The 26,997-nt window shown below is 39.8% G+C and overlaps 1 protein-coding gene across 17 annotated transcripts in view; it reads left to right on the top strand.

The window, feature by feature from the left end:
• Positions 1-26,997, top strand: part of SOX6 (SRY-box transcription factor 6) — a 600,742-nt gene that overhangs the window by 559,179 nt on the left and 14,566 nt on the right. For 12 of the 17 annotated variants that reach the window (XM_037049998.1, XM_037049997.1, XM_037050000.1 and 9 more), the window contains 2 exons: positions 18,776-19,009; positions 21,532-21,748. In XM_037049998.1, coding sequence (XP_036905893.1) covers positions 18,776-19,009; positions 21,532-21,748 — 451 coding nt within the window. Of the gene's footprint in view, positions 1-18,775; positions 19,010-21,531; positions 21,753-26,997 lie in introns of those variants that run through there. The other 5 variants (XM_037050003.1, XM_037050012.1, XM_037050004.1 and 2 more) reach the window with 2 other exon arrangements.

Genomic DNA, 26,997 nt, shown 5'->3' on the forward strand with positions numbered 1-26,997 from the left:
AGGGTATTTATAAAACTACAAATTCATTGGTGCGGGGGGCTTAGGAACCACGTCTAAGGTCTTGTTACGCTCAAAGCAGTGGAAGGGTTCATATGTATTGAACACATGACATTTGCTAGCTCTTAAATGGGACATGTAAGGAAGAGAGGACTCGATTAGTTGAGTCTGTCAGCATGCATTAAGAATGACAAACAGCTGTTTAAGTTTTTATGGGTTTTGCGTGTGGCATCTCCCCCCCCCCCCCTTGTTCTCCTTAGGCGAGAGTGCAGTTCTGGTCCCACCTCTCCTGATTGCAGGGCTGCAGAGTACAGTAGGAAGTGGCTCTGTTCTGCTTACTGGGGGGTTTGGACTGAAGCTCTTTGGCTAAATGGTGGCAAGCAAGGGACTAATTCCTCTGGGTTTAAGGTTCTTTTCTTTAAAAGAGGTATGTTGAATTCCGCTATGTCGCAGGCCCCTTGCAATCCAAGATTGCTACTAGAATTTTCATAAAACACAGACTGTTGTTTTTAGGAGAACGGTGTTCTTTCCACAATAATGTCCATGTAGTTTTTTTTTTCCCCCAGAGAAATAAAAGAGGAGATCGATACTTCGAGGGTGTATACAAGCCACTTGCTGAATCAGGTTTTCAAGTCCCTTGATCTTTTCTTTTTATTGGTGAGAAGATCACTTCAGCAGCATTTCTCAAATACCTTTCACAGACGGGCTCCCTTCCCCTTTTCCCTCCTCTTCCCCCTGTGGCGTGAACAGTGGCTTGCCTTCTTTTTTATATTCTTTCCATCCTGTTTTTTCTCTCTCTCTTTTTGGGGGTCTCTAGAAGGATACTTTTTTCTTTTCCTTTGTTTTGCAGAATAGTTTGGGTAAGAAACCACTCTTGTAACTCCTACTTTAATTCTCAAATTCAATGAGCTTGTCCCAGTCTCACAGGGAGGCTGCACCTCCTTCAGGGAAATGGCGCTGCCTGAGTTCTGACAGGGAGGAGCAGGACCGCCTGGTTGGGAACTGAAGTGCGGATGCCCTGCTGGTGTTAAAGACACGCATCGACTTGAATGGAAATGGATATGCGTACCAGTAATAGTCACTTTCAGAACTGTTTCTCTCAGATTTGCTTAGAAGGGTTATATAGATTTGCACTGAATTTGGGAACTGGATCCCAGCCGAGAAAGTCTTAACCCTTCTGAAAGCTTCATTTTTTCATTTTTTGGGTGAACTTCTTATTGCTTCTAAGTTTTATGTTTCAGAATAACTTTGTTATTGTCAACTTAAGCTCTCTGTTTATAGACAAATAACAGAGGCTGCAACTTTTCCTCTTTTTTTCCTTAAAGAAGTGCATTTTTTAATATGAATGTCTTCTCTTACAAATCCCGCTTACCCTTCGATCCGCACTCAGGAACCCTTTGAAGCTTCCTTCGCTCCCTTTGCTTTCCCTGGATCCTACCCCTGGCAGAAAGGGAGACTGACACAGGCGAGGCGGCAGGGCGAGCTGCGGTGGAAGTCAGCTGGGCTTTAAAGGCTACAGCTGTTCCACTTGGAATGCAAAAGTCATATTTGGCCCAAGCCCACCTGAGTACTGTGCTTCACATTGCAACACTGATATTCTCAGAATTTCAATAAAAGAGAGATCATCAAATTTTTACTTCCAGCCAAGATATCCCTTCTTATATTCCTGACAAGTGTTCATCTTACTTCTGTTTAAATGCCTCTAATAGTCTAATAACAGAAAACTATTTCCTGAGAAGTGCATTCCAATTCTAATGATTAATTCTCTGTTATTTGTAGCCCAAATTTGCCTCTGCTTCCTTGTCACTTCTACCCCTTGCTTCTAGGCTGACTTCTGGATTCTAACATAATAGGACTTACCATTTTCCCATGTACCATCTTTTCAGATATTTGCTCAAGGACTAAGAGACTTAAATTCTAGTTGTTTCACCCTAAGCAAGTCACTTTATTTTCCTGAGTTTTCTCATTTGTTGGTGAGGAATTTGGTCTAGGTGATTTCTAGTTGACAGTCTTTTTTAATATTCTTATTTTATTTCCAAGTAATTGAAATCATTTACCTTTAAGTCAGAATGTAACAAGTATCAGTTAGGGACCACACCATTTTTTTTAAATAAATGAAATTAATATATATACCATGGGTGAGATGTCTTTACCCAAGAAGGTATCCAAGTACTAGAGTCTATACCAGGAATACAAGGTGGGAAATTACACAGATTGAAAGAAAAGACCCAGGTAAGTCAGAAGGAGCACTGACCAGAGCTGTGCTGTGGGCTTACGGATCTGGCCTTCCATAACTTCTTGAAACAGTGTTTTTAGGTGCAGACAAAGAACTGGAGAACTGTGCAGGCAAAGCAGGCTCTCTGGAACCAGCAGGCTGGGGCCTGAGCCAGGATGGGTAGCCAGGGAGGCCTAAAGCGTGGTGAAGGCTGAGTAACAGCCATGCTGGCTGGGAGATAAGCAGAGTTCACAAAGCCCTTGACTCCAGACTAACTCTGTTGTATGAGTATCACAGAAATGTATTTTACTGTGGATATAAACCGTTTTAGAGGATCCTGTGCACCAGTTTATATCAGCACTATATATAAAGTGCAGCTCACTTAAACAAGCAAATAAACTTCTCTTAAAGATATATATTTGCTATGTCTTAAAAGCTCCCAAATAACTTTTAATGTTTGTAGAAAACAATTTCCATTGAGCTCTCCAAGTGATGGATAGTCCTGATGGGGCAAGAGTGTGGAATGTCAGGATTCTTGTACGACTCCATTCCCTAATACTCCATAAAGGGAACGCAGTCTGCTTCTCAGAGGTGCTTAAGCTAGAAAGCCTAATCAAAGACCCAGACTCTCGTTGGTAAGGAACCTAGCCCTGCCCAATAGCTGGCTTTTCACTGGCCTGCTGCTCCAAAGAAGTGTCAATGACATTGTGTGTAACCAACACACCCCCCCACACATCTGCTTTGTGACTGAATATCCTCTACCCCGGAAAAGAAATGCTTGTCTGTGCCATTGCTGAATCACACAGGTGTGTGTCCCAGTCTTGCTACACCAGCTGGGAGCTGAAAGACTAACACTATCTACCATGAACATTAGACCCAACACAAGAGCAGCCAACATTTGTTCCCAGTGGGACTGTAAAATCAGTCCGTGCTTCATCAGGTATACGTATGTCTGCTTCACATACCAATGCATTAGAATAAACCCCAGCCGATAGAGGTCTATCTCTGCGTTTGGAGTGACTGTATACCCTTTGAAAGATGGGTACCCTTTGACTGTATACCCTTTGACCTCATCTAGTTCCTTGTCCCAGAATCCTCTTCTCTTGGCAGCAAGAGCCACTTCACTTCCCATTTACAGGTTCTGGAATTTAGCCCAACCTTAAGTTGATGGGATTTTAAGAATGTCAGGCCAATTTGGAGTGATCTTTAAATTCTCTCTGCCTAGGGTTAGAAGTGGATTTGAGACCAACCTTGCCCCCCTACTTTTCAAGTTTTGATAACTGTGCTTCTAACTTATTCTAGAAAGTCAAGAATCCATTGGCATTGCATTATACTGGGGACTATTGCATTTAAGAGTGGCCTGTAAAAGTAACTCTGAACTAAAACTTAATGTGGGCAGAAGAATCTCATAGAAGTTTTAGTATATTCGACCATTTAAAATTTATACTAAAATACAAGTTTGAGCTTACTGGTATATTGATATATGTGAGGTCTGTCCAGAAAAAGTCCAGCCATTGTTAATATAAAGAGAATGGCTTTGCACGACATCGATGTAACCTGGTAACCAAGGAGAGTGGACTAGAATGTGCATGTGTGAACAATGATGACTTCACTGTACTAGTCAGTGAGGGCACTAGATGCCACTGAGTGAGCATGTGTACTGTGTGGCCATGCATTCACCGTGACTGAGTGAGCAAAGGAATGAATCTTCATCAAATTTTGGTTAAGTTTGAACATTTCTCCATGGAAATTATTCAGATGATTCAGAAGGCCACAGCTGTGGGCAACTGGTGATTGGCAGCTTCATCACAACAATGCTCCTATTCATGCACCGTGTCTCGTGCAGAGTTTTTAGTGAAACATCAAATCACCCAGGTGACTCAGCCCTCCTACAGCCCAGATTTGGCACCCTGAGACTTCTGGCTTTTCCCTAAACTAAAATCACCTTTGAAAGGGAAAAGACTTCAGACCATCAGTGAGATTCAAGAAAATACAATGGGGCGGCTGATGGCAATTAGGAAAACTGTGTAAGGTCCTAAGGTACCTACTATGAAGGGGACTGGGACATCATTGTCCTGTGTACAGTGTTTCATGTATCTTGTATCATCTTTAATAGGTGTCTCTAGTTTTCATATGACATGGCTGGATACCTCCTGGACAGGTTTTGTACATGTGTGTATATATGTGTGTATGTACATATACACATTAGGTATATATATTTTCATGACAGAGAAATCACTTCATATTGCTTTTAGTATAAGCTCACTTTTCACTGGGAAGGTTGATTGTGCATGGGACAGAAGGAAAACAGTAATGCTAATCCACGCTGCAGAGTTGTAGAACTGTTACTGGGGGAGAAAGGAAAAGACAACTGTCAACAATCCTTGCCTTCCATTTGTTACTGTCTCATTGTCAATAATCCTAATCCTTTGTTATTCCAGTGAAAAGCTGATTCATAACTTTACACGATAATAATCTCTCCCTCTCTCTCTCTCTTGCTCTCTCGCTCTCACTCTTGCTCTTTGGCTCAGACTGAGCCGCATACATAGTCTGGTTACAGCTCCTTCATGTGGGAAGCAGGGACATGTGAGATGGTCTTTCTTGGTTGGGTCTTATGCATTTTCAATGTGTTTTAGTTCTGTATCATAGAAACCCTTTAGAAATACATTTTTAGCTCTTGGAAAGAAAAGAGGTTCCATTAAATAGTAAATTGCACTCCCCGGCTAACTTGTGGGTTCATTTTATCATTACCCTAACGAACCACACTGTACAGCGTAGGAAACATCACCCAGGTACGTTTAGAAAGACTAGAAAGGGAGCAAATATGTTTAAGTTAACCACCTGCTGTGTTCTTGGTACTGGAATAGACATTCTACCACTTCTTTTGCCATTGCTATTGCTGCTGTTTCTAAGGGCAGTTACTGTTTAGTGAGAGGCTACTGGGTTCTAATCACTGTGCTGGGAAATTTACATTCCTGTTTAATCCTCATGAGGATCCTGCCAAGTAGAAATATTAGCTCTCTTTTATAAGGAGATAAAATTACGGTTTAGAGAAGGGAAATAATTTACCCAAGGTTACTTAGGAAATATCCAATCTACAATTCAAACCCAGATCTGTGTAACTACATAGCAACTGAGCCACACCAACTCCCATTTTTCTCCAAGATGCATAGATGGAGTTGATTGCTTTTGTTGCAGTAGTTTTCCCTTTTGATTTTCATTAAAAAGTAGAAAAAGAAGTGAGAAGCAGGGATTTGTGAAAAGATTTTTTTAATCTTTCAAACTATAGAAATATTAGGTACCTTTCAAATATTTTCACCCGATTCACAGGGCACATAAATTTTGGTCGTCCATAAAATTGAGCTGATTACCCAAAATCCTGGAGTCATCTCCTTCTAACATTGTCTATTTCCATATCCCTAACATAATAAAAAATTAGTTTCTATTGAACCCATGACCTGCATCTCACATTTTAATAAAGGCAGTTTCCTTAGAACAAATGAAATGAAATGAAGAAAAGAGACAGTTAAATTTACTTTGATCAAGGTATTTAAAGCTAAGTCGGGATGCCACTGAAACAATTCAGTTGACTGTTTTAAAAATTCATTTTCATGGCAAGTATGAAACTTTGGGGATAGTTACATTTGAGTTCATATGATTTTGCCATTTATTAACTGTGAGACCAGGCCAATTTAATTTCTCTAAACCTCTGTTTCAGAAATATGGATTAAATGTTTTTTGATATTCTCACATTAAAATTTTCTAATTTTATGAGGATATTTTACCCATTTCATGACTCTGCTGTCCAGGGGAGGTCCCATCACATGTCTGTTTGAATACGTGCTTCAGTGAGCATATATTTACACACACCCTACAGCATTACCATAACTTTCAGATTGAATATTTCCAAAAAAGCTCAGAGCTGCTTTACCATCCTTCCGAGACTTCCTCAAATTAAGAAGGCTGGGGTTTCAGAACTGTGTAGTGTAGCAAGTCAATAAAAGAAGATTAGAGCTAATGATCTCCGAAGCCCAAACAACTATGGGTACAATTTCTTAGCAAAACCATTTTTATTTTTTTAAATTTTATTTATTTATCTTTAGAGGGGAAGGGAGAGAAATACTAATGTATGGTTGCCTCTGATGTATCCCCTGCTGGGAACTGGCCTGCAACCCAGACATGTGCCCTGATTGGGAATCGAACCTCGATCCTTTGGTTCTCAGGCCTGCGCTCAATCCACTGAACTACACCAACCAGGGCCCATTTTTACTTTTTAGAGAGCTTGAATAGGCAAGGTACTTAACAGAATATCAGAAATAAAATAGGATTTATACAAAATCTGACTTCAGAAATTCTCAGGTTCTAATGTAACATGTAGACATCTGAGTCTCTCTCTAAAGTTTTTACTCTCAAAGATGTCCATTGCTCTCTACTGTGACATTTCAGTACTTACCTTCTGCCAGCTTGTGTTCCAGACCCTGGGGAAGCAGTTATCATTAAGACACAATGCAGTCCCTGCCCCTTTGGGATGTGCAGGCTAGTGAAGAAGGTAGGCACGTTTGGTTGGTAATTTGGATAAACTATAGCAAAGGCTAAGGTAGAGGTAGGCACAGGGTGCGGTGGGAGCCTAAAATATTTAGCCCATTCATGAGTCTATGAATGAAAAACGGCAAGGTGAACAGGAAATTCCAGGAAAATGAAAAGTATTAATTCTTAGTATGAAACAACACCTTGTATAGAGAACTAGAAGTAGCTCAGTATTATAAAGCCAAAAAATTTGCGAGTGTCAGAGATGGAACTGGAGACTTAGGTGGGTAGGTCATAGCCAGCTTTGTACACCATACTAAGAGTTTGGACTTTATCTTTTGGGCATTAGGGAGCCATTGAAGACTTTTAAATACAGGAGTGGTTTTGTCAGTCTTACTTTTATGATGGATCACGATGGTTAAAATTAGAAAGAACCTTTTAAGTGGGGACCAGGGACTCCAAACTGGAAGTAAGACTATCAGCTAAAAGGCTTGTCAGTCCAGCAAAGACAGTGAGTGCAAGGCAATCGAGTGGTAAGGATGGAAGCAAGAGGATGGATTTAGTGGTAACTTTGTTAACTAATGCTGAGATTTGCTTCACCTTGGTTTGTATTTCTTAATTTCATGTAGAGTCTATGGTAGTGTATTGAGTTGGATAAATCCAGAAGCTGCTGAGCAACATGAATTATTTAGTCCACCAGCTTTTCACCAGCCTCTGTGTTCTCCACGGGAATCGACTTGAATCTGAGCCTGGTTCTCTGAAAACTTGGGAGGCCAGACCTATTATCGTCTTATTTCATTCATAGTAGGTTCAAACATGGATGATGTCTTTTTGCCTGGTTCAACAGCCTGTAAGCCTTCCTCCTGTGCATACAAGCGCCAAATAGATAGTAAGTGTAATGTTTGATATTCTCTGTTACTTTCAGATCACTAAAAGAAAGAATCACATAAGTTATCCCAGTTGCCCTTGGAGCCTGGTGTTGAAACAATATAAAGGACTCTGTTTAGCCATCTGTGTGAAGCACATATAACTTGAGAATTAAAAAAAAAGTAAACATGGGCACCAAAACTGAAAGCAAGAGACTCTTGAAAATACAGACTAGTATATCACTGGTTAGAATTTCCTTCATTTTGCAAAGCCACGAGCCACATGCATCAGCTCACCACAAAGTCATTAAACCTTTTTAAGCTCAGATGAAAAACATTAACAAATACCACAAAAGGCTTTAGTATAGCCCCTTTGTTCACTCACATATGGCACTTTATAACTCCTGCGCCACTCTGGTCGTGTGTTTGTTTAAGCTACCTCCATCGGGCTGGTCCTGAAAGAACAAAAGACATCTTGAGCAATCCTAAGCAGGAAATGGGCTAATCTAAACATGGTTTGTGACACTTTAAGTAGAATAGAAGGGGGAGGGATTGATTAGTCATTAATGTCCAATTGGCTCCATATGGATGTTGCAATAATAAAGCCCTTTTTTCAGAGCAGTAGCAGAGTTATTGAATTAGAGGTTTATGTTTCCTTAGAGCTGACCTTAGGGAATTCCCTTTTGGTTCTTCTTGTTGATCTTTTAAGAGAATGGAGTTTCCAACAGGAAAAAGTAGAAGCTTTCTCCACAATAACACTTGCTCATAATCCTGCAACCATGGAATGCAGTCATTTAGCATAGTTTTAATCCCTGCTGTAATTTCAGTCATTAGTGCTTTCTTTGCATCCTCCTGCACCTTGGGTGGGGCAGTAATTCTATGACCAATTAGTTAGTGGCATGAACTTCATAAGTAGTAATGGGCTACTCTATTGTGCTTAGCCATACTGGGAAATATTCTTACAAGGGGAAAGCATTGTTCCAAGGAGCAGTGGGCTTTGAAAGCCAGACTTATTTCAGATGACTGACTAGTGACTGGGGAAGCTTTGGAGTAGGAGAAACACGCCGGACTGAAAGGTGGACCCACGCTCTAGATGTGGCTCTGCTTCTTCAATTAGCAACTGGTGATTTCGGAGAAAGGGGACACAACTCACTGAGTCTTGGTCTCATCATTTATAAAATGGGACAAATATATCTACCTCCTACCCATTTCAATGGATTATAAAGAGGATTAAAAAGATAACGTATTTACTGAAAGCACTTTGTAAATATTATTGTATGTAAAAAATGATAAAACTGAAGCTGTTCTACTTTGGGGAGGGTTCTTTGGAAAAGACAGCAATGCAGGGAAAAACAGAAAGTAGCAGGAAAAGAGGACTGACTCCGTAAAGCAGCCCCAGGCATGAGTCTGCAGGAGCTGAGCAGGGCTGGTAAGAACAGGACACTGCATACCACTCGTTCATAGGGTTGCTAGGAGTCACAGCCGACTCAATGGCACGTAACACAAAGTCACTTAGCACACCTTGTGTTCCTATCCTGTAAACTGATATCTGGTCTACTATAGTCAAAAAAGGTGAACTGCTCCTTAAAGAATTACTTTGGTACTCTGATTAGTGACCTGTGCTTCCAAGGTGCCTAATGGAAATTTTTCTTTTCTCCCTCCCTCCCTCCCTTCCTCCCTCCCTCCCTCCCTTCCTTCCTCTGTAGTTTATTCAGTAGATTACTTGGTATAGATAAGTTCAATAATTGAGGTAAGGAGGATATTTGCTTTTAGTGAAATTAAAAATCTTAACGTAAAAACAGGACAGTGAAAATTTGCCCCTGGCTTTCCTCTACATTGGACACATGAAGAATTAACACTTTAATCAAAGTACCATAGGTAATTCATTTTTCGTTTCTGTACCACTGGTTTTTATTCTTTCACCAACTTCTAGACCAGAATGGCTATGACACCCATATTTTGCACTTGCCTTCTTTAAATCATGACATCTGTCAGTAGATCGTTCTTTGCTAACTTATCCAGCTAATCTTTTATAAAAGGCACCGAGAACAAACCATGCTCTTCACCCCTGGCATCGCTTCTTCTCAGAAGATGAACGCATCATTTCCCTAACGATGAAGCCTCTTGCTCAGACATGAAATGTATTTTTCTGTGAAGTAAGTCACTAGGATAGCCATATTAGTTGTTTTGTTTTGTTTGGTTTTGGTTTTTTAACAAGAAGAAATCAAATTTGAATTCCAAGCAGCCTTCCTTTAATGAAAGTAAATTCACATTCTGGCATGGGCAGGAACGCGAAGTTTGCAGAACGTCCATATTCATAGGCAGGCAGCTGTCAGCCACGCTTACAATATAGGGAATAGGCCTCTCCAATACTAAGATAGATTTGGTAGGATAAACCTGGTGAAAAAATATGACCTGCATGATATTAATATGCTCTTCCTTCCTAATTGTTTATGCCCCTTTCTAAAATTCTTTCATCTTCTACATTTTTGTTTCTGATGCATGTATTATCATGTATTCTCTATTAACCCAAATAAGGGCCTATCAAATGTATCTAACTCTTTCCAAAATCCCTCAGGAGAAAACAAGTATTCTGTGGATAGGCCGAAGTAGTCTAAAATACTGTGATTGTCAAGCAGCCCAATGGTATATATTCATATCTCTTTTTATTAATACTTGTAAGCCATTTTGCCCTTTTTAATAATTCTTTTTGGAAAAAGAGATCTTTTTGAGTTGACAATGTCCTGAAAATGCCACATACTCAGGTCCACAAAGAAAAGAATCTTCCCCAAAAGGTCACTTTTGTTTGGTTGATTTTCTGTTTTATTTTCATTCTTTTATTACATCTTAAAAAAACAACGAAGAGTTAAAGCAGTTTTAGTTTGAAGAGTAGTATCTTTGTTAACTATTACAATTTGTTTATTCTTCAGTTATTTTCTATCTTATGAATAAAACCGATATTCTTATATAAATCTATTCCTGAAAAAAGTTTCATTTGTTTTGAGTGGGTATCTAGGAGCAGAATTGCTGAGTGTATTTTTCTTTGTAATAACCTGCCAGACTGTTTCCCTGATGGTGTGACAGTACTCTACCACCGGTGCAGAAGTTCCGGCTGCCCCGCACCCCTGCCGCATTCAGTGCCGCGACCATCTCAGAGGGTGGGAATAACATACCGTTGTTTAATATTTCAGTTTCCTGAGTACTAATGACATGCATTTCTGTTCCATGTGCTCGTTGGTCCCCACTATATCTTCTTCTGTGAAATGTTTGTCTAAGTCTTTTACCCAGTTTTAGATTAGATTGTTTATATTTTTTTGTTTTTGTGAAGCTCTTTATGTATTCTTGATACAAGGTCTTGTTAGATGTGTACATTGTGAATAGTTTTACCAGTCTGTGCTGTGGCATTTTGTTTCTTTAACAATGACTTCTGATGAGCAGGGTCTTAATTTTGATAAAACTTCATTTGTCACTTTTCTTGTCTATTTAGTGCTGTATATGTCATATCTAAGAATCTTTCCTTATTCAAAGGTCACTAAAATATTCTCCTATGTAGTCCTTGAGGAGTGTCACAGTTGTTGCTTTTGGTTTTGCTATGATTCATCTCCATTTAAATGTTGAGTGTAGTATGTGATAAGAGATCAGGGCTTACTGTTTCCACATATTTATCTACTTTCTCTAGCACTATTTGTTGAAAAGGCTATCATTTTCCACATTAATATGTTAAGTCTTTACTGAAAGTTGATCACATATGTGAGGGTTTAATTCTGAACTCTCTATTTTGTTTCACTGATCTGCTTGTTTATACTTTATTCTGGCTTTTAAAATGTCATATTTTTTTTTTACTGTAAGTCTTGAAATAAGGTAGGTAGAATCCTTGAACTCCATTTAAGTTTGTCATGACTGTTCTTACCACTTTATTTTTTACATAAATTTAAAAATAAACTTGTTAATTTATTAAAGAAGTCTTTTGAGAATTTCTGCTGGAATTGGGTTGAATCTGCAAATAAAAATGGAAAGAACTGATGTCTTAACAATATCGAGTCTTCTGAGCACGTGATGCTCTTCCCGCATTTGCACAGGCCCGTGATTCAACCCAAAACATTGTAGCCTAGGTCTTGCATAATTTTTTGGTTAAATGTATTCCTAAGTATTTTATTTTCTGATGCGATTATGAATAAACTTTAAAATATTTTCTAATTTTTTGATGTTAGTGTATAAAAATATAATTGACTTTTGTATTTTTATTGTATACAGCAATATCGGTAAATTCACTTTAAAACTAGTACATAATTTGTAGATTACTTAGGCTTTTCTATATAAACAATTATATTACCTGTATCACCCAATTCAGGTAACTTTCAGCCAGTGCTTCAAATATTTTTAGGTATTATTTTTTCTTTTCTCTTTTTCTGCAACTTTAGTTACATATATTTCAGGATACTTAATATTGCTCTACATATTGTTGAGTCTCTGTTTACTTTTTCAGCTTTTTTTCTTAATGTTTTGGGGACTATCTGATGTACTTTCAAGTTCAGTGACCTTTTATCTGCACTCCAAACCTCTGTGAAGGCTATTCAGTGAATTTTCATATTAAATATACTTTTCAGTTCTAGAATTTCCATTTTTTCTTGTATTTTTATGCTGAGCTTTTCCCTTTCTGTACATTCATTATGACAATGTTTTCATTTATGTCCTGGAACATATTTATAATGGTTACTTTAAAGCTCTAGTCTACTCATTACACAATCTGAGTCTTCTCATTTTCTCCTCCTGTTGACACTTTTTGTCTACTTGTTCTATTACAGTTACTCCAATTTTCCCCTGTTGGTCTCCCCTGTCCCCACTGCCAATCCCCACCCTATTGTTCATATCCCTAGGTCATTCATACATGTTCTTTAACTAGGCCCCTTCTTTCCTCCCTTATCCCTCTCCTCCTACTCCCTCCCCTCTGGTCCCTATCAGTATTCCTTGTTTCCATGCCTCTGGTTGTATTTTGCTCGTTTGTTTTGTTCATTAGGTTCTGCTTATAGGTATTTGCCTTTTGATGCCTGGCTTATTTCATTAGCATAAATTATCCAGTTCTATCCATATTGTCTCGAGGGTAGGAGCTCCTTCTTTCTTTCTGCTGCATAATATTTTATTGTGTAAATGTACCACAGTTTTTGATCCACTCATTTACTGATGGGCATGTAGGCTGTTTCAAGCACTTTGCTATTGCAAATAACACTGCTATGAACATTGGGGTGCATAGCTTCTTTTGGATTGGTGTTTCAGGGTTCTTAGGGTATAATCCCAGCAGTGAAGTCACTGTGTTGACTTTTTGTTTGTTTGTTTCTGGGTCACATTTTCCCGGTTGTTTGAACAACTAGTAATTTTTTATTATGTATTTACATTGTGAGTTGTAAATTGTAGAAATTTTGGTTTCTATTATTTTCCCCTATTAAGAACATTAACTTTTGTGCTAGAAGACAGTTGAAGTACTTGCTGATCCTGCTGAATTTGTAGAATAGCTAGAATGCAAGCAGAAAGTTGGCCTTAATTGGATTTACTGTGTCAGAAGATGCTATGAAGATCCTAGGCAGACTGGGGAGTGTCTTCATGGAAAAGCTATGAGAACAGGGATCTCAGTCAGTGAAGTTTCTTTCCTTCTAGGATTGAATCCTCTCCAGTTTCTTCTTAATTTTGGTAGATCTCAAGTGTCTTCAAATGGTGCTTTCATATTTTTCCAGTTTGTTATTTTTATCTGCTTGAGGGTTCGTCTGATATAAACTATTCTACCATTACTAGAACTAGAGCCCAGAAGAGAATCTTTTGTGCCAACATTTTGTATATATCACATTGTGGCTGACAGAATATAAGTTTTAACAGGTTTGTGAGGACATATTTATTCATTTTATTTTTTTCTATTCTTTATTATCAATTCACTAGTAATCATTGAGACTATTCACTGGTAATTCCCCATTAAGTTTCCATTTTAACTTCTAGGACATATTTGTTCATGGCACTACTGTGCTTAATTACCTGAAAGAATTCTTGGCTTGGTATTCAAGGGTATTTAGCAATCTGGCCCCTACTTATTTTTCTAATTTCATCTTTTAGTAATTCTTCTATTTTTTCTGTTAAGTCCAAGCCATAGCCAGCTTCTTTTTATTCCCTAAAACCTACTATGCTTTTGCTACAACTCGGTGCTTTTGTTCCTACTGATCCTCCAGCCTGGAACACTTTCACACTTACACCTGCTGGTAAACTCTTACTCTTCCTTTGAGTCCTTTCAAGCAGCACTTCCTCTCTGAGGCCTTCCTCATGTTCATCTCTGTCCATTCCAACAACATCAAGAGCTTCACTTGTGGCATAGTATTTTAAAATTACCATTGTTAGTACTTACACTGTTCTGCAACTTTCTCTTTATGTGCCTCTTTCCCTCACTGGACCAAATTCCTTAAACACAAGGCCTATGTGTTACTGTTCTCTGTACACTCAGTCACAGTGCTGGGTACACCTAAAATGTGTCAGCAGTGCTTGCTGAATTAATGCATAGGTAAATGATTACTAGGCACACTGTAGAATTAGCCAGTAATCTCTTTGGTGAGAATGTATACAAAAACACACACCAAACACTTACTCATTCGCTCACATAACTCTTGGAATTTACTCAGGAAGGGGGCCTCTCTTAGGATTAGTTTAGGACCATTGCCATCGTCTGTGATGGTTAAACTGGACCCACCTGGAAAAACTCAACTTTCTTCCTTTTAAATCATTTAGATCACAGATTCCTAAGAAGGTCTTTGCCTTTGCAATTTCTATTTTCTCCCCGTGCTTTATCTGTCTTTATCTAACTGAAAGTTTGCCTTTATACAAACTGTGATATGGGAGATGACGACTGAATTAATCAACCCAAGCCCCATTGGTGAAGTTGGAGAGAGCAGGAGTTCTTGGAGCACAGGCGACCAGCGTGCCTGATGTGGTTCTGTTGACCTCCTGGGCTTTCAGTAACTGTCATTTAGGAATGCTTTTGTTGGTGATTTGACTCTCGGGTCAGCTGGAAGGCAGTAGTCTTTAGGTACATAGCTCCGGTTCTAGGCTTCCTCCAACTGCCTTCCACGAGAGGATGTGCCGTGAACAGTGAACTCCCAATTGAATCCCCTGATGTTAAAAGTCAAAGAAGCTGCCTCATAGAATTGTGAGACATTCCCTAGGACAACTCTGGATTCAGACACAGGCCATTGGCTATTTTAGGATAAAGTGGCTTTTAAAAAAGAAAAAAAAAACCCTTGATGTTATTTTTGAAAATGAATGAAGCAGGATGAAGCTACACTTGATATGTAGATTTTAAAGTTCATTAGAACAGCCCTGGTTAGTGTGGCTCAGTGGACTGAGTGCCAGCCTGCAAACAAAAGGTTGTCAGTTTGATTCCCAGTCAGGGCACATGCCTGGGTTTGGCCCAGGTCCCCAGTAGGGGGTACCCAAGAGGCAACCACACACTGATGTTTCTCCCCCTGTCTTTCTTCCTCCCTTCCCCTCTCTCTAGAAATAAATAAAAACTTTAAGAAAATAAAGTTAATTAGGACAGAAAGTGGTTTTAGGCTTCAAATATTCAGAATAATAACATACCTTCTGAAAACAATTTTATAGTATTCTATATAATTTTCCTTATCTGTTTAAAAAGGATTTCATAATATATAATCTCCATTCTTTAATTTCTTTTTTAAAATGTTATTATTTTTTAAATTTTATTTACTTATATTTAGAAAGAAGAGAAGGGAGAGAGAAAGGGAGGGAGAGAAACATCAATGTGTGGTTGCCTCTCACACATCTCCCTCCGGGGACGTAGCCCACAACCCAGGCATGTGCCCTGACAGGGAATTGAACCAGCGACCATTTGGTTCATAGGCCAGTGCTCAGTCAGTGAGGCACACCAGCTGGGGATCCATTTTTAAATTTCTTAATTTAAATACACAAAGCCAGTTATATGTATTTCTACTGTTGCAGTAATAATTCCCTAACCATTTTGTTTCATAAAGCAAAAGTTGGGAAAACTAAAGGGCACTTTCCAAATATTCTTTTGATTTTGTGGTCTCTTAATACTGTCTAAAAATTCTGACTCTGATCTGATATCACGTCCAGCTTAAAAATGGTTCCAAGCTTTGGTCTCCCTGGGTAAGTCTCTTCTTTCCAAATCTCCGTTTGCTGACAACACCTTCCTAGTTTTGCTTAGGATGTCCCTATTCTTTTCTCAATTAACTCCCCTTGGGAGAGAAAGGAGGCAAGAACAAAGAGATGTGTGCATGAATGACCTGGGACATTTTCTATTTTCTCTTTCTTAATTTGTATTTTTATACCACATACTGTGCCTGAATTCTGCTGTGCGATGGATTCAGAGTCAGCCTCAGGAAGACAGGATGCACTGTGAGAGAAAGAGGCCAGGTCAGTGGAGGGCAGTTGGTGGGGCAGAAACCGAACCCTCTCCCTTATAAAAAGGGAAAGCTCAGTAAGATAGAAGAGAGTGGAAAGGATATGCTAAGAATGTGGGATGGACTGAGAGAGAAAGGGGTGGGGCTATGTGGACATATCTGGGGGAATCAATTAGTAGGAATTGAACATCTACTAAAACCAGAATCTAAAAATCTACCATGATCTGTGTTAGCCTGTAGATTAAAACATCTTAATTACAATGAAAATATACACTTTTAAATGAATACGTAAATGGAAACTGACCATTTGGTTTTGCTAGAGGTGGAGAGAAACTTAGAACAGTAAGAGCCCATCTCAAATGTTAATCACCTGTGGCACAGTAGCTAACTTAGAATAATATGGAAACAGTTTTGCATACGGCATTCTCCACAAGCCTGTCTTCTTTTATGTGTATGCATGCAAGTATATAAATTGCCGAATCCATGTCAGTTGTAAAGTAATGGCACCAAGGGCATCATAAATTACCGTGGTGATCCTCAGGAGAAGACACTGTCATGTCTGAATGAGTGTTTCACTTCCAGAGTAATGTATGCCTTCATCTGGCCCCGCAGTCAGCATATTGCCCTGTGTTGATGGATATTGTCAGCTGGAAGCTACACTACATTTCACTGCACAATAAACATGGCTGTCAAACCCATATAAAGTGAAATCAATTTATCCTGTATGGTCAGTGCATTTTAAATGAAATTAATGTACTGTGGGTATGGTGGCAAAAAGGTAGCATATTAGTTATGCATCTCGGGGTCTGAGTCTTTTCATGTGAGGCATCATTCTGTCTAGCAGTCCTAGGAGAAGGCCTGTTTATAAAATCGGTTATTCTCTCACGATCTCAGCAAGTGGCCTCTCTGCTCCCCTTCCTGTTCAGAAGAGAATTAACAATGCTGTCCAATTCGGACCTTTTATCATCCTGTCTTTTGTTTGAAACAAATGATGCCCATGTTTGCCAAATAATAGTGCACTTTAATGTTCTAATTTATTCCTAGCTCTGACACAAACAAATTTCTACATAATCAAGGTATCTGGAAATAGAATAGAAGGGCCAGAGATTGTTAGGGTCATGTTGTTCCTGTATAATCACTCCACTGAGCTGAAAGGATTCACCTTTTCCAAAAGTAGAAATGTTGGTTTTAATGGAGGTTTTGCTTCTAAGCTTTTGGAAATAGGTTTTCTGCTTTCTGCCTTAGAAGCCCTGGCTCATTGTCAGTCCAATGTTAGGTTTCCCGAGAGTTGTTCCCAATGTCAGGGAGACATTTGGTGACTGCAACATTGGAAAGCATGCATCCATGTGTCGTGCTGGTACGTGAAATCACACAAGTGCTATGTTCACTCTTTCAGGGAGTTTATTCAATCATTCCTTAATTTAACATATTTTACTAATTGCAATGCCACCTGCCATTTGCTTTACTGGAACCTCGGAAAACAGCAGTGAATGAGAGCTGGTTCCCGCCATATCCTCAGTGAGCTTTCAATCCAGTGTGTCATTAGAGTCACCTTTTTGGAAACCAGAAAACAATATCAGGAATTTAGGCATAGTTTTGTAGGGGCACATTAAAGAACTACTCGTAAACAGCAGAAAAGAGGTACCAGGACCCTTGAAACACATGCCTCTTAGTCTACTACTTTGGCATATGAGTTGAAGACCAAACAATGTTCTACGTAAGTATTTATTGAGTGTCTGTTATGTGGGAAATCCTGGGGATACAAGAATGAGCACAACATGGACACCAAATTTAGGGGGTCCCATATTCCTGGGGATGGAGGAATGAAATTAGAGACAGAATCACATAAAGAAGTAAGGACTTCGGAGCATATAGTGTAAAAGGCAGAAATGAATGCAGCTTGGGGAACACCAATGCAAACGCTGTTGCTCTAGCCTTCCCATCTGTCTTACCCGCTCTCCCCCAATTCACAGGCCAGTTCTTATTCATTCTCCAGGCTCAGTTTAGCCATGACCTCTCTTAGGTGGCGCTAGCTGACTCTCCTGTCTGGTGCCTTGTTGGAAACCTGCTTGCTTCAGTATTACAACCACTTACCCCTCACGTTGTGATCATTGTCTTTGGAGTCTGTCTCCCCTCTAAACTGTGAGCTACACAGGGGCTGTTTTATTCACCTTCCTATCCCTAGCACCTGGCATAAAGCTTAACTCATAGTATGTGCTCAATTAATATTTTTATTGAATTAATTAATTCATGAAACACACCACACTTGAATAGGCCTTGGAAGATGAGTGGGATTTAATGTGAAGAGGTAGGAGAAGGGGTTTCCTCTCTGGCATTGAGAAGGGCATTGGCCAAGGCACAACCCTGTGAAAGAGAGTTCTGTTTGAGGGGAAGAGACAGTTTGCAGTGGCTGCAATTTTTGGCAAATGGGACTCTGCTCTAAGGGGAGGAGTGACAGCAGGATAGCTTCGCCCAAAGTAATGCCAGTTATTGCTTCATTATCACCTGCATGGGCTGTTTTTTAAAATGTTCTAGGAGTATAAAAATGTGCAACATTAATTCTGCCCAGTGTGTCTTTGAGGCCTGTATCAGAAGGGCCTGTACAACTGTCATCTGAAACTGTCTTCTGCTTCCAAGATGTCACTTAAAAAGAAGAGAAGGGCCTGAGGGAAGCAGCTGAACCAGGCAGTAAGCTGGGTTACATGGTCCAGATAATAATGCTTTGCACCCATCTTGTTCTTCCTGCCCTGACATTACAGGGAGTAAAGCAATGAACGGCTCTGCAGCGAAACTACAGCAGTACTACTGTTGGCCAACAGGAGGTGCCACTGTGGCTGAAGCACGTGTCTACAGGGATGCCCGCGGCCGGGCCAGCAGCGAGCCACACATCAAGCGACCAATGAATGCATTCATGGTTTGGGCGAAGGACGAGAGGAGGAAAATCCTTCAGGCCTTCCCTGACATGCATAACTCCAACATTAGCAAAATTTTAGGTGAGTGTAGCCGCTGAGGCTGATCTCTTACCCCGTGAGTGTCCCAGGAATGAAAAACAAGAGCAAATTTGACAGCTAAGGGTGACTGTGGTCTGCAGAAGTTAGATACAGCCCTTCAAGCTGCCACAGGGGACTTTGTCACCACTGCTACACCCACTACCCCAGAGCGTGCCACTCGGGTTTGGGAATTATTACACTGACTAAAAATTTCTCGTAGGGACAGAACTATTTACAGTATGCGCTAATACTCTGAATTTGGCCACTCTGAGAGGTCACTGCCACACAGCAATCCTGGGGACAAGTGCTATCTCCTTTTCTTATTCAGTCTCTTTAACTCATAAGCTGCTGTGAAACCATGGAAACACAGAGCCCACAGTGTTCTGCTTTAGTATTCTTGCTGTCCCGTGTCCCTCTGAAAGGGCTCATCGAGGACTTAGAGGTGGGCCTCCAAACAGTGTCAGGTTCCTGGAGTGCAGAACACTGCCTCTAATGATAACTTCAAAACTCGTGAAATAAAACTGCATTTACTTTAATAAGAAGTGACTAGTTCAGGTTTCCTAGCAGCAAGCTGAGCGCTTTAGACCGCAGGGCAGAGGCCCATTTTGCGGTGAATTGCCAGAGCGATTCTCCCGTTTCTCAGGATTAAACTCAAGCCTTGTTCTATTAGTGCAAAGCTCGCCTAGTGCAGATTATACAGTTTGGAATTATTGTGCTCAACATATTGAACATATTTTATTCAACATGCAGCATTACGGTCAACATGTTTCCTCTTTAAAAAGAAAAAACACAGAAGGCACTGTTCTGTTTAAGCTGTCACGATGTGACAGAATCTCAAAGGGAGCCGTTAAAGAAGCTGAAAAACATTAGAGACTTAAACTGTGGTTTTCAGTTTTTAAATGTTTTGTTCAAAAGCAATAAATATTTAACCTGAGCGAGTACCAGTGATCTGGACATACACAAATACACATGTTTGTCACTATGTAAATAACTTAACTCAATTCTGAGACATTTTGAGGCAGTGACCTCTAAGAAAATTTAAAACATACAGAGATGAAATAGTGGTGAAATGTTAAAATACAAATTCTCCCTTTTTTCCATTCTGACTTTTGAATTTCACGATGGATAGTAAATGTCATTACAATTAAGTTTATTTTTAGAGTCTTGGAGAGATATGCATAAGGGTATTATTCCTTCTAATGTAAATACCTTTCAAACCAAAATGTTCCCAATGTATATATTAAATTTTTTTCTAATTAATAGACATTCAAAAGAAAACCGATGTTTCTCTGGTCTTAAAGCTTGGTATCTAACTTTGGCGTTTTTTTCCATTTTAGTAGCAGCATGAGTAAGCGCCCATCTGGGCACAGAACTTCTCTGTTCCCATTTTGGCAGCTGTGGGGGATTTATATTATTGGTGTGCATTCTGTGAAAAAATTATTAAGAATATAGTAAGTGCATTCATTAAAATGTAAGCTTCCAAGCACAAGAGCACCAAGAGTCCTCTGTTAGCTGGGGCCGGAAGCTGCTGGAAGCCCACAGAACACTGAGCGGCCTATCTGGATAGACATTCTGCACAACGTTCACACAATCGGGAGCAAACAGGGATGGATGTGCTATTAGCACAGACCAGGATGTTGCTGGCTATGGAGAATATTTGTACAACTTTTCCATGTGTTTATGTATGAAAAATCTCCACCAAAGAATAGCTAACATCCAGTCAGCACAGCTGTTACCGCTTTATTCACCAGCGAGACACAAAAATGCAATTTGATACATGTAAAAAAACACATCCCTTCTTCGTCAAGTGTTTAGATAATTCTTTATAAACAATATTAGAGGAGTGAATACTTTTTCTTCTTCCTGTATAAACCATATTAAAAATTTTTGTACTTTTATTGGTACAGCTTTGAATGAACGTTTATAGTACTTGAAAATGGTATATATAATTCCAACTGTACCTTCCGATTCTAAAACAGTAACTTCTTAAGTAGAGTTTAGGCTTTTTAATTACCCTAGGCCAGGGGAGGCAGTGTGCTGCACAGTGGGATTTTATACATGGAAGGGTATCATGTCCGCTGACATCTTATCAAAGGATAGCTTTGCTAAAGATGCTTGTAATGAGAGAGAGGTTTGAATTTCTGGACCAAGAAAGCCTTTCCCAAAACTCCTGTCGCACTGAAAGTGTGCTTATGAAGGTTAGGTTCATAACCCTCTTGAGAAGGGTAGGCAGATGGGGCTGGGGGAAGACTTTGCTGCTGGAGAGGATCTTTAAGCAATAAAGACATGTTTTAAAACAATACACTTACTGTAACACCAGACTTTAAATTATTGAGAGAAATAAAGTGATCACATGCAAAATCGGTCTTTGCTCTGTAGTCTAAAAGACTAGTTGTGAGGCTCAGTGGTATGTGGTGATAGCCATTCAGAGCCCAGGTGAGTGGAGCAGCGGAGGTAAACCAAGCTGTTTGCCAAGAGTATGTTGCCTTTCCCACTTGGGGACTGAAGGCTATTTTTATGTCTAGGGTCTCGCTGGAAATCCATGTCCAACCAAGAGAAGCAACCTTATTATGAAGAGCAGGCCCGGCTAAGCAAAATCCACTTAGAGAAGTACCCGAACTATAAATACAAACCTCGACCGAAACGCACCTGCATCGTCGATGGCAAAAAGCTCCGGATTGGGGAGTATAAACAACTGATGAGGTCTCGAAGACAGGAGATGAGGCAGTTCTTTACCGTGGGGTAAGTGCTCCTGAATTGGGCCACCTGGGCCTTCCCTCCCCAGTAGGTAACCTCAGGATGGCTATGGGCAGCTTGTTGGGAAAGAAGATTGGGGAAGGGAGGGGTGGTCATCTTAGGGCCTCAGGCGCGCAGCCTTGCAGCGTGGCTCCTGCTGGAATCCAAACCTGCAGCAGATGGCTCCCAAAGGATCTCCCCTGTCCCTGTCGCCCAAACTAATCTGAGGTGTTCAGTGCCCACACACACGGTTTCTGGGAGTTTATTTAAACAGACACACAAGGAGGAAAAATAAAAACTAAAGAAATCCCCAGAAGCTTTCCAACTTCTCTGGGTGGTGCTTCTGACTCTAATCACAATAGGCTGCTTTTGTTGTGGGATCTACCACAAGATAATTGGCCTTGACATTGGTTAGAGGACCTCATTTTTGGCACGAGATCCAGAACTCCTGTTGCAGTAAATTATTCTGTGGTGGAAACAGTAACAATGTGGATTTTCTTGCTTAAATCAAAAACTAGACATGTTTTTGATATCTTCAAGTCTGATTTCATGTCATTTTGTTTAAAAATTAGGTAATAGATTTCTGGTATAAATTTCAACTTGGCTGACTGGCTGTCTGCATTCAAGAGAGGCCCCTTGAAACCACAGCAGTCAGGATAAGTGGGGACGCAGATGCCTGGAGGTTCCAGCACACCCAGACCTAGAAGCACGGGCTGGCGGGGGGTGGGGAGTGTGGGGGGAGGGCCATCCTGGAGGTACCTGCCTGAGGCAGCTGGGATCCGATTGGGAAGACACTTGGGAAGGAGCTTGAGACAGAAAAGCAGAATAAATAACAAGGAAGCTGTATTCTCTGTTAACTGGGCAGAGAATTGTGGAGCTGCGCTCTGAATGGGTAATAAGAAGAAAAGAAATCCGTATCTTAAAGGAGAAGTAAAGAGGTAGTTAGTGTTAATGACACTCAAAAAATAACCTCATGGAACAAAAAGTTGGCTTCCGAGTCATGTATTTAAAAGCATAAACTTAATTTGGAATAGTAAATAGTCAGAATAAAAACAAACAGAAAAGGCAGCGAAGGCAGTCTGGGGCGTGAGTCTACAAGGCCACACGCTAGAGTGTGCTGGGAGGGCGCGCACGGGCCTCTCAGCCAGTGAGGTTCAGGCTCCGGCTGACTGTGCCGCCTGCTCAGGTCAGGATTTAGCTTCTCTAAGCTTCTGTGTTCTCAGGTATAAATGAAGCAAATAATAATACCTACTGCATAGGATTGTTGAGAGGTTCAATGAGGCAGTGCTTGTAAAAGTGCTTGATATAGCGCTTACTTAGTACAAAATCAGTAAAGGCAAATTCCTGTCATAGTTTCTATTAAGTATGAATTTATTATCTAAGAAAAACTTTATATGATATTACACTAGATAGTCAGTGAATTTCTTTCCACTGTAGCAGAACCTTTTCCAGGTAAAGAGAGGCTTAAACCTGTTTATAAGGATCCCAATCTAGTGTTTTTTGAGGAGTTTAGTGTTTTCCAATCTAGTGACAGATGAAGACTCACCAAAATAGGATTATCAGATTCCCCTGTAATAGCATTGTTTGCATTTTTTAAATAATGCTTTTAACACCAGAAGTATAATGCAGTGTGATTGACCTAGTCATATGCTAATGAGAGGATTTATGAAAAATACCAATTCATGGTGCACTGTAGGAAGTATAGTCATATGAAACAAAATACAAATTTAAGACTATGTGATAAATGTCTTCTTTTAATCCTGATCGTGTATGTCTGAGACTGTATGTGGTCTCTTTTGAACAGAGAATCCAAAGTTTAAATTCAAGATGCTTTGTGATTCCCACCCTTCTGTCAATCACGCCCCTGTGGATCTAGTGAGACGTAATGGGTCTCTTCCGCTATAGTCTGGGAAGCTATCAAAAGTACCAGTTTAGTTCCTGATACGTACTTGAAAATCTGAGATGCAGTAATTCTATTTGATGTAGATCCCTTTACCAGAGGGTTCGTTGAAACAGCTCTGGATCAAAATATCTCAGCACACAACATTGCTTGTAAAATAAAAAAAAATAAAACAACTTAGTAGCATGTAGCATTTATTGAGTGTCAACTGTATATTGTGTCTGCGTTTTAGATATACAAACCCCGTAATCCTCTAAATAAGACAAAGAAATGAAGGCTGCTGAAAGGTGAAAAGGAACCAAGGTTTAAACCCAGGTCTCTGCCTCCTTCCTGCCACCTGGCTGAGGACTTGTCCTGACTACGTGGGCCTCCAAATAGGCCTCGGAGCCCCATTTTGGCACAGTCAGGAGTACGGCAGTGCTATTTGAGGAAGAGCTTCTGGAAGCTGGACAAACTAGATCTTTGTGGTATATAGCGACATAAAAGGAGTTTAAAATTTGGAGAGTAAAGATCCTAATTTGGGTGGTGGAAGGGGCTCTTTACAGAAGGGTCACATTAGGCCAGGGAATGGGTCTGTAGGTGTGCAGGCAGTGAGCCGTGTGCAGGCAATGACCAGTATGCAGGCAATGAGGCGTGGGTGTCTTGTTCTTTAATCCTCAAGGCTGAGTGTTTTCTCCTGCCCAGCTTGGTAATACTTGCTACATAAAGCCAGGTATTATTTCCACTTTAAGAATTGTATTCTCTTTTACATAGTTGTATTTAATAGATTAGTAACTCCCTGGGGTTCCTCTTTGGAAATTGATTTTCAATAGATGTGAAGTTGTTACAAGAGGGAAAAACAAATAAGAAATCCAAACATTGCTATTGACTTCTTGAGAGAATGAAGGTAAGATCAATATTTATAGCTGATTTTTGAAAAGACATGCATAACTTTCAAGCCAATAAAATTTTGCTCAGCATCGTCATGCATTTTACTGATGATACAACTAAAAGTTCAGTGAGTTAAAATTTTTACTTAGCTATTATGAAATGAATTTATCAATTATATGGAATGGAGTTCAATTTTTACCTTGGATTTAACCCTTTTGATTGACAGGTTAATTATCAGAATTTTGGAATAATTTTGATAAGACTATTATTGATGTTGAAGTGGTGTTCATTAGGATGCATATAGCTCCAATGTTTTTTTTTTAAGCAAACAACTTGGAACTGTGAAAAGACCAGAGTTGGACCCAAAGAGGGGGCATCCCAACAGTAGAGACAGAGAGGCAAATTTCACTTTGCTACACCAATGTTGTCTTTTCCCAAAGAACTGTGGCCAAATGTACTTCCCTTTATTTGAAGCTCATTCAGTAATTTACCGTGAACTAATAGAGGATTATGCAGGTATTATAAGATATTACATTTGGGGCTAGTCTTTGAATAATAATGATAAATTATCGACTACTTATCATATGCTATATACTACTCTCAGTGAATTAGACAGACTATTGCAAATACAACAAATTTACAAAATCCTCACAATGGGGTTAAAAAACACAATGTTCAGAGATGTCAAATAGTTTGTCCAAGGCCACACAGCTAGTGCATCACAGAACTGAGATTTAGAACAGGATTATGTGAATGTGAAACATATGTCCTTCCCACCATTACACATGCCTCTCAATCAGAGCCTACAAATTGCTTAGAGGTTATATGGTATAGTGGTTAAGAATATCAATCCTGGAGCCAGACTGTTCCAGCTCAAATATTAAATCTGCTTCTTCCTGGTTCCAGAAACTAATGCATAGCTGTCTGTGTGCCTCTGAGCTCTCCACATGGCCTTAGGAAGCTTATTTAAATTCTCTGTATCTCAGTTCCCTCATGTATGGAATGGAGATGACAATTTTACCTACAGCTCTGGATCCTTCTGAAGACTGAATAGCTATTAATATATCTAAAGTACTTGGAACAGTCTCTGGCAGATTGGAAGCCCCAAATTAGAGTAAACATTATTATTCTAGAAAAATAATGCCATGTGCGAAGTATATATTTCATGTTATAAAGAATTATAGTCTGTTACCTTAGGCTGTAAGTGATTTGAACATTTTCTCTTTTGATCTTTCTTCTAAAAAGGTCTAATCAGACCTATAAGATACTTATAAATATAATTGATTAGCACAGACTGGCTGTACTTATTTTCAGTGTTGGCCTTCTGTAAAGAAAGCTGGAATAGAGCCTCCAAAAGCTTCCTCCCATTTCCATTCCTTACTGTGCTATCAACTACAGACAGGCGTAGTGATAGGGTTATCTCCCAATGAAGCAAACTTTGCTGCCTTCATTTATAGATGCTGCAAAGGTCTGAAGGGTCAGCAAACAAGAGAGCTTTGCCAAAAGTAAAAATGCATTTCCTTTGCAATTGGCCAAGCTAGACTGTACCTTCGAGATATTCTTGTGATTTGGAACCCTGCAACTCTGCTGGATGCAGTCAGGGCCTGCCCGGCAGAGGGTCAGCTTGTACTCGTCGCTTGGGCTGGATTGGAGGGTTTTTAGCCATCTCTGCTCGTGGAAGCTGCACATGTATACTTTTACAAACATCAGCAACTTTGGTTTTGGTGTGCACATTCATTATTCGTAAAGCCCAATACTTACCAGCTATTCCTGTTTGTGAAATCAGCAGTGTTTGAATTCTGACTTTGCAATTGATCTGTAAAGGAAGGAAAAATGCTTTTTAGGAAAGTAGTTTCCAATAGACAAAGCTTGAGCATGATGGCTAGATCTTTCAATTTTGCTAATTGATTAGTCAGTCAATTGGTAGGGGCTTGTTTGAAACCAGTGCTGTGCCAAGCACTGTACTAAATTGATATAGTGCATGAGGCATTAATGCTGTACACAGGGAGCTTTCAGAGAATGCTATAGTCAGGGAAGCCAGGCACATACATGAATAGATCAGCAAATAATAGTTTGTTGCAGACACACAGGTGCATTACATAGTGTTGCACATAGTGTATAATAAAGTACACATTTTGATTTTATAGAAAGAGCATGTAAAGCTCGGAGGAGGAGAGATCACTATGCTGAGGTTCCGTTCTGCCAGGCTGAAAGTGGGGGTAAAGAACCCCGTTGCAGTGTGAAGGAGAATGTGAGCACATGGGGGCAGACGTGTGGAAGTGGTCAATAATAAAGAAGAAAGCTAGGGATTCCCCTGGCAGTGAAGGAAAGTAAGATAGATAGGATGGAATAATATTTTGGAAACCCTTAGGAGATAGGCATCTCCAGCTATTAATTAGCTATGCTCACTGAATTTTTTAGTCTCTTTTTATACTGATGATGACAATGAGCTGGGAAGAATACTGAGATAGTTAGCTTATGATTT

The sequence above is a fragment of the Sturnira hondurensis genome, unplaced genomic scaffold (assembly GCF_014824575.4).
Source record: "Sturnira hondurensis isolate 20B ecotype Veracruz unplaced genomic scaffold, ASM1482457v3 Scaffold0006505, whole genome shotgun sequence".
Lineage (NCBI taxonomy): Eukaryota > Metazoa > Chordata > Mammalia > Chiroptera > Phyllostomidae > Sturnira > Sturnira hondurensis.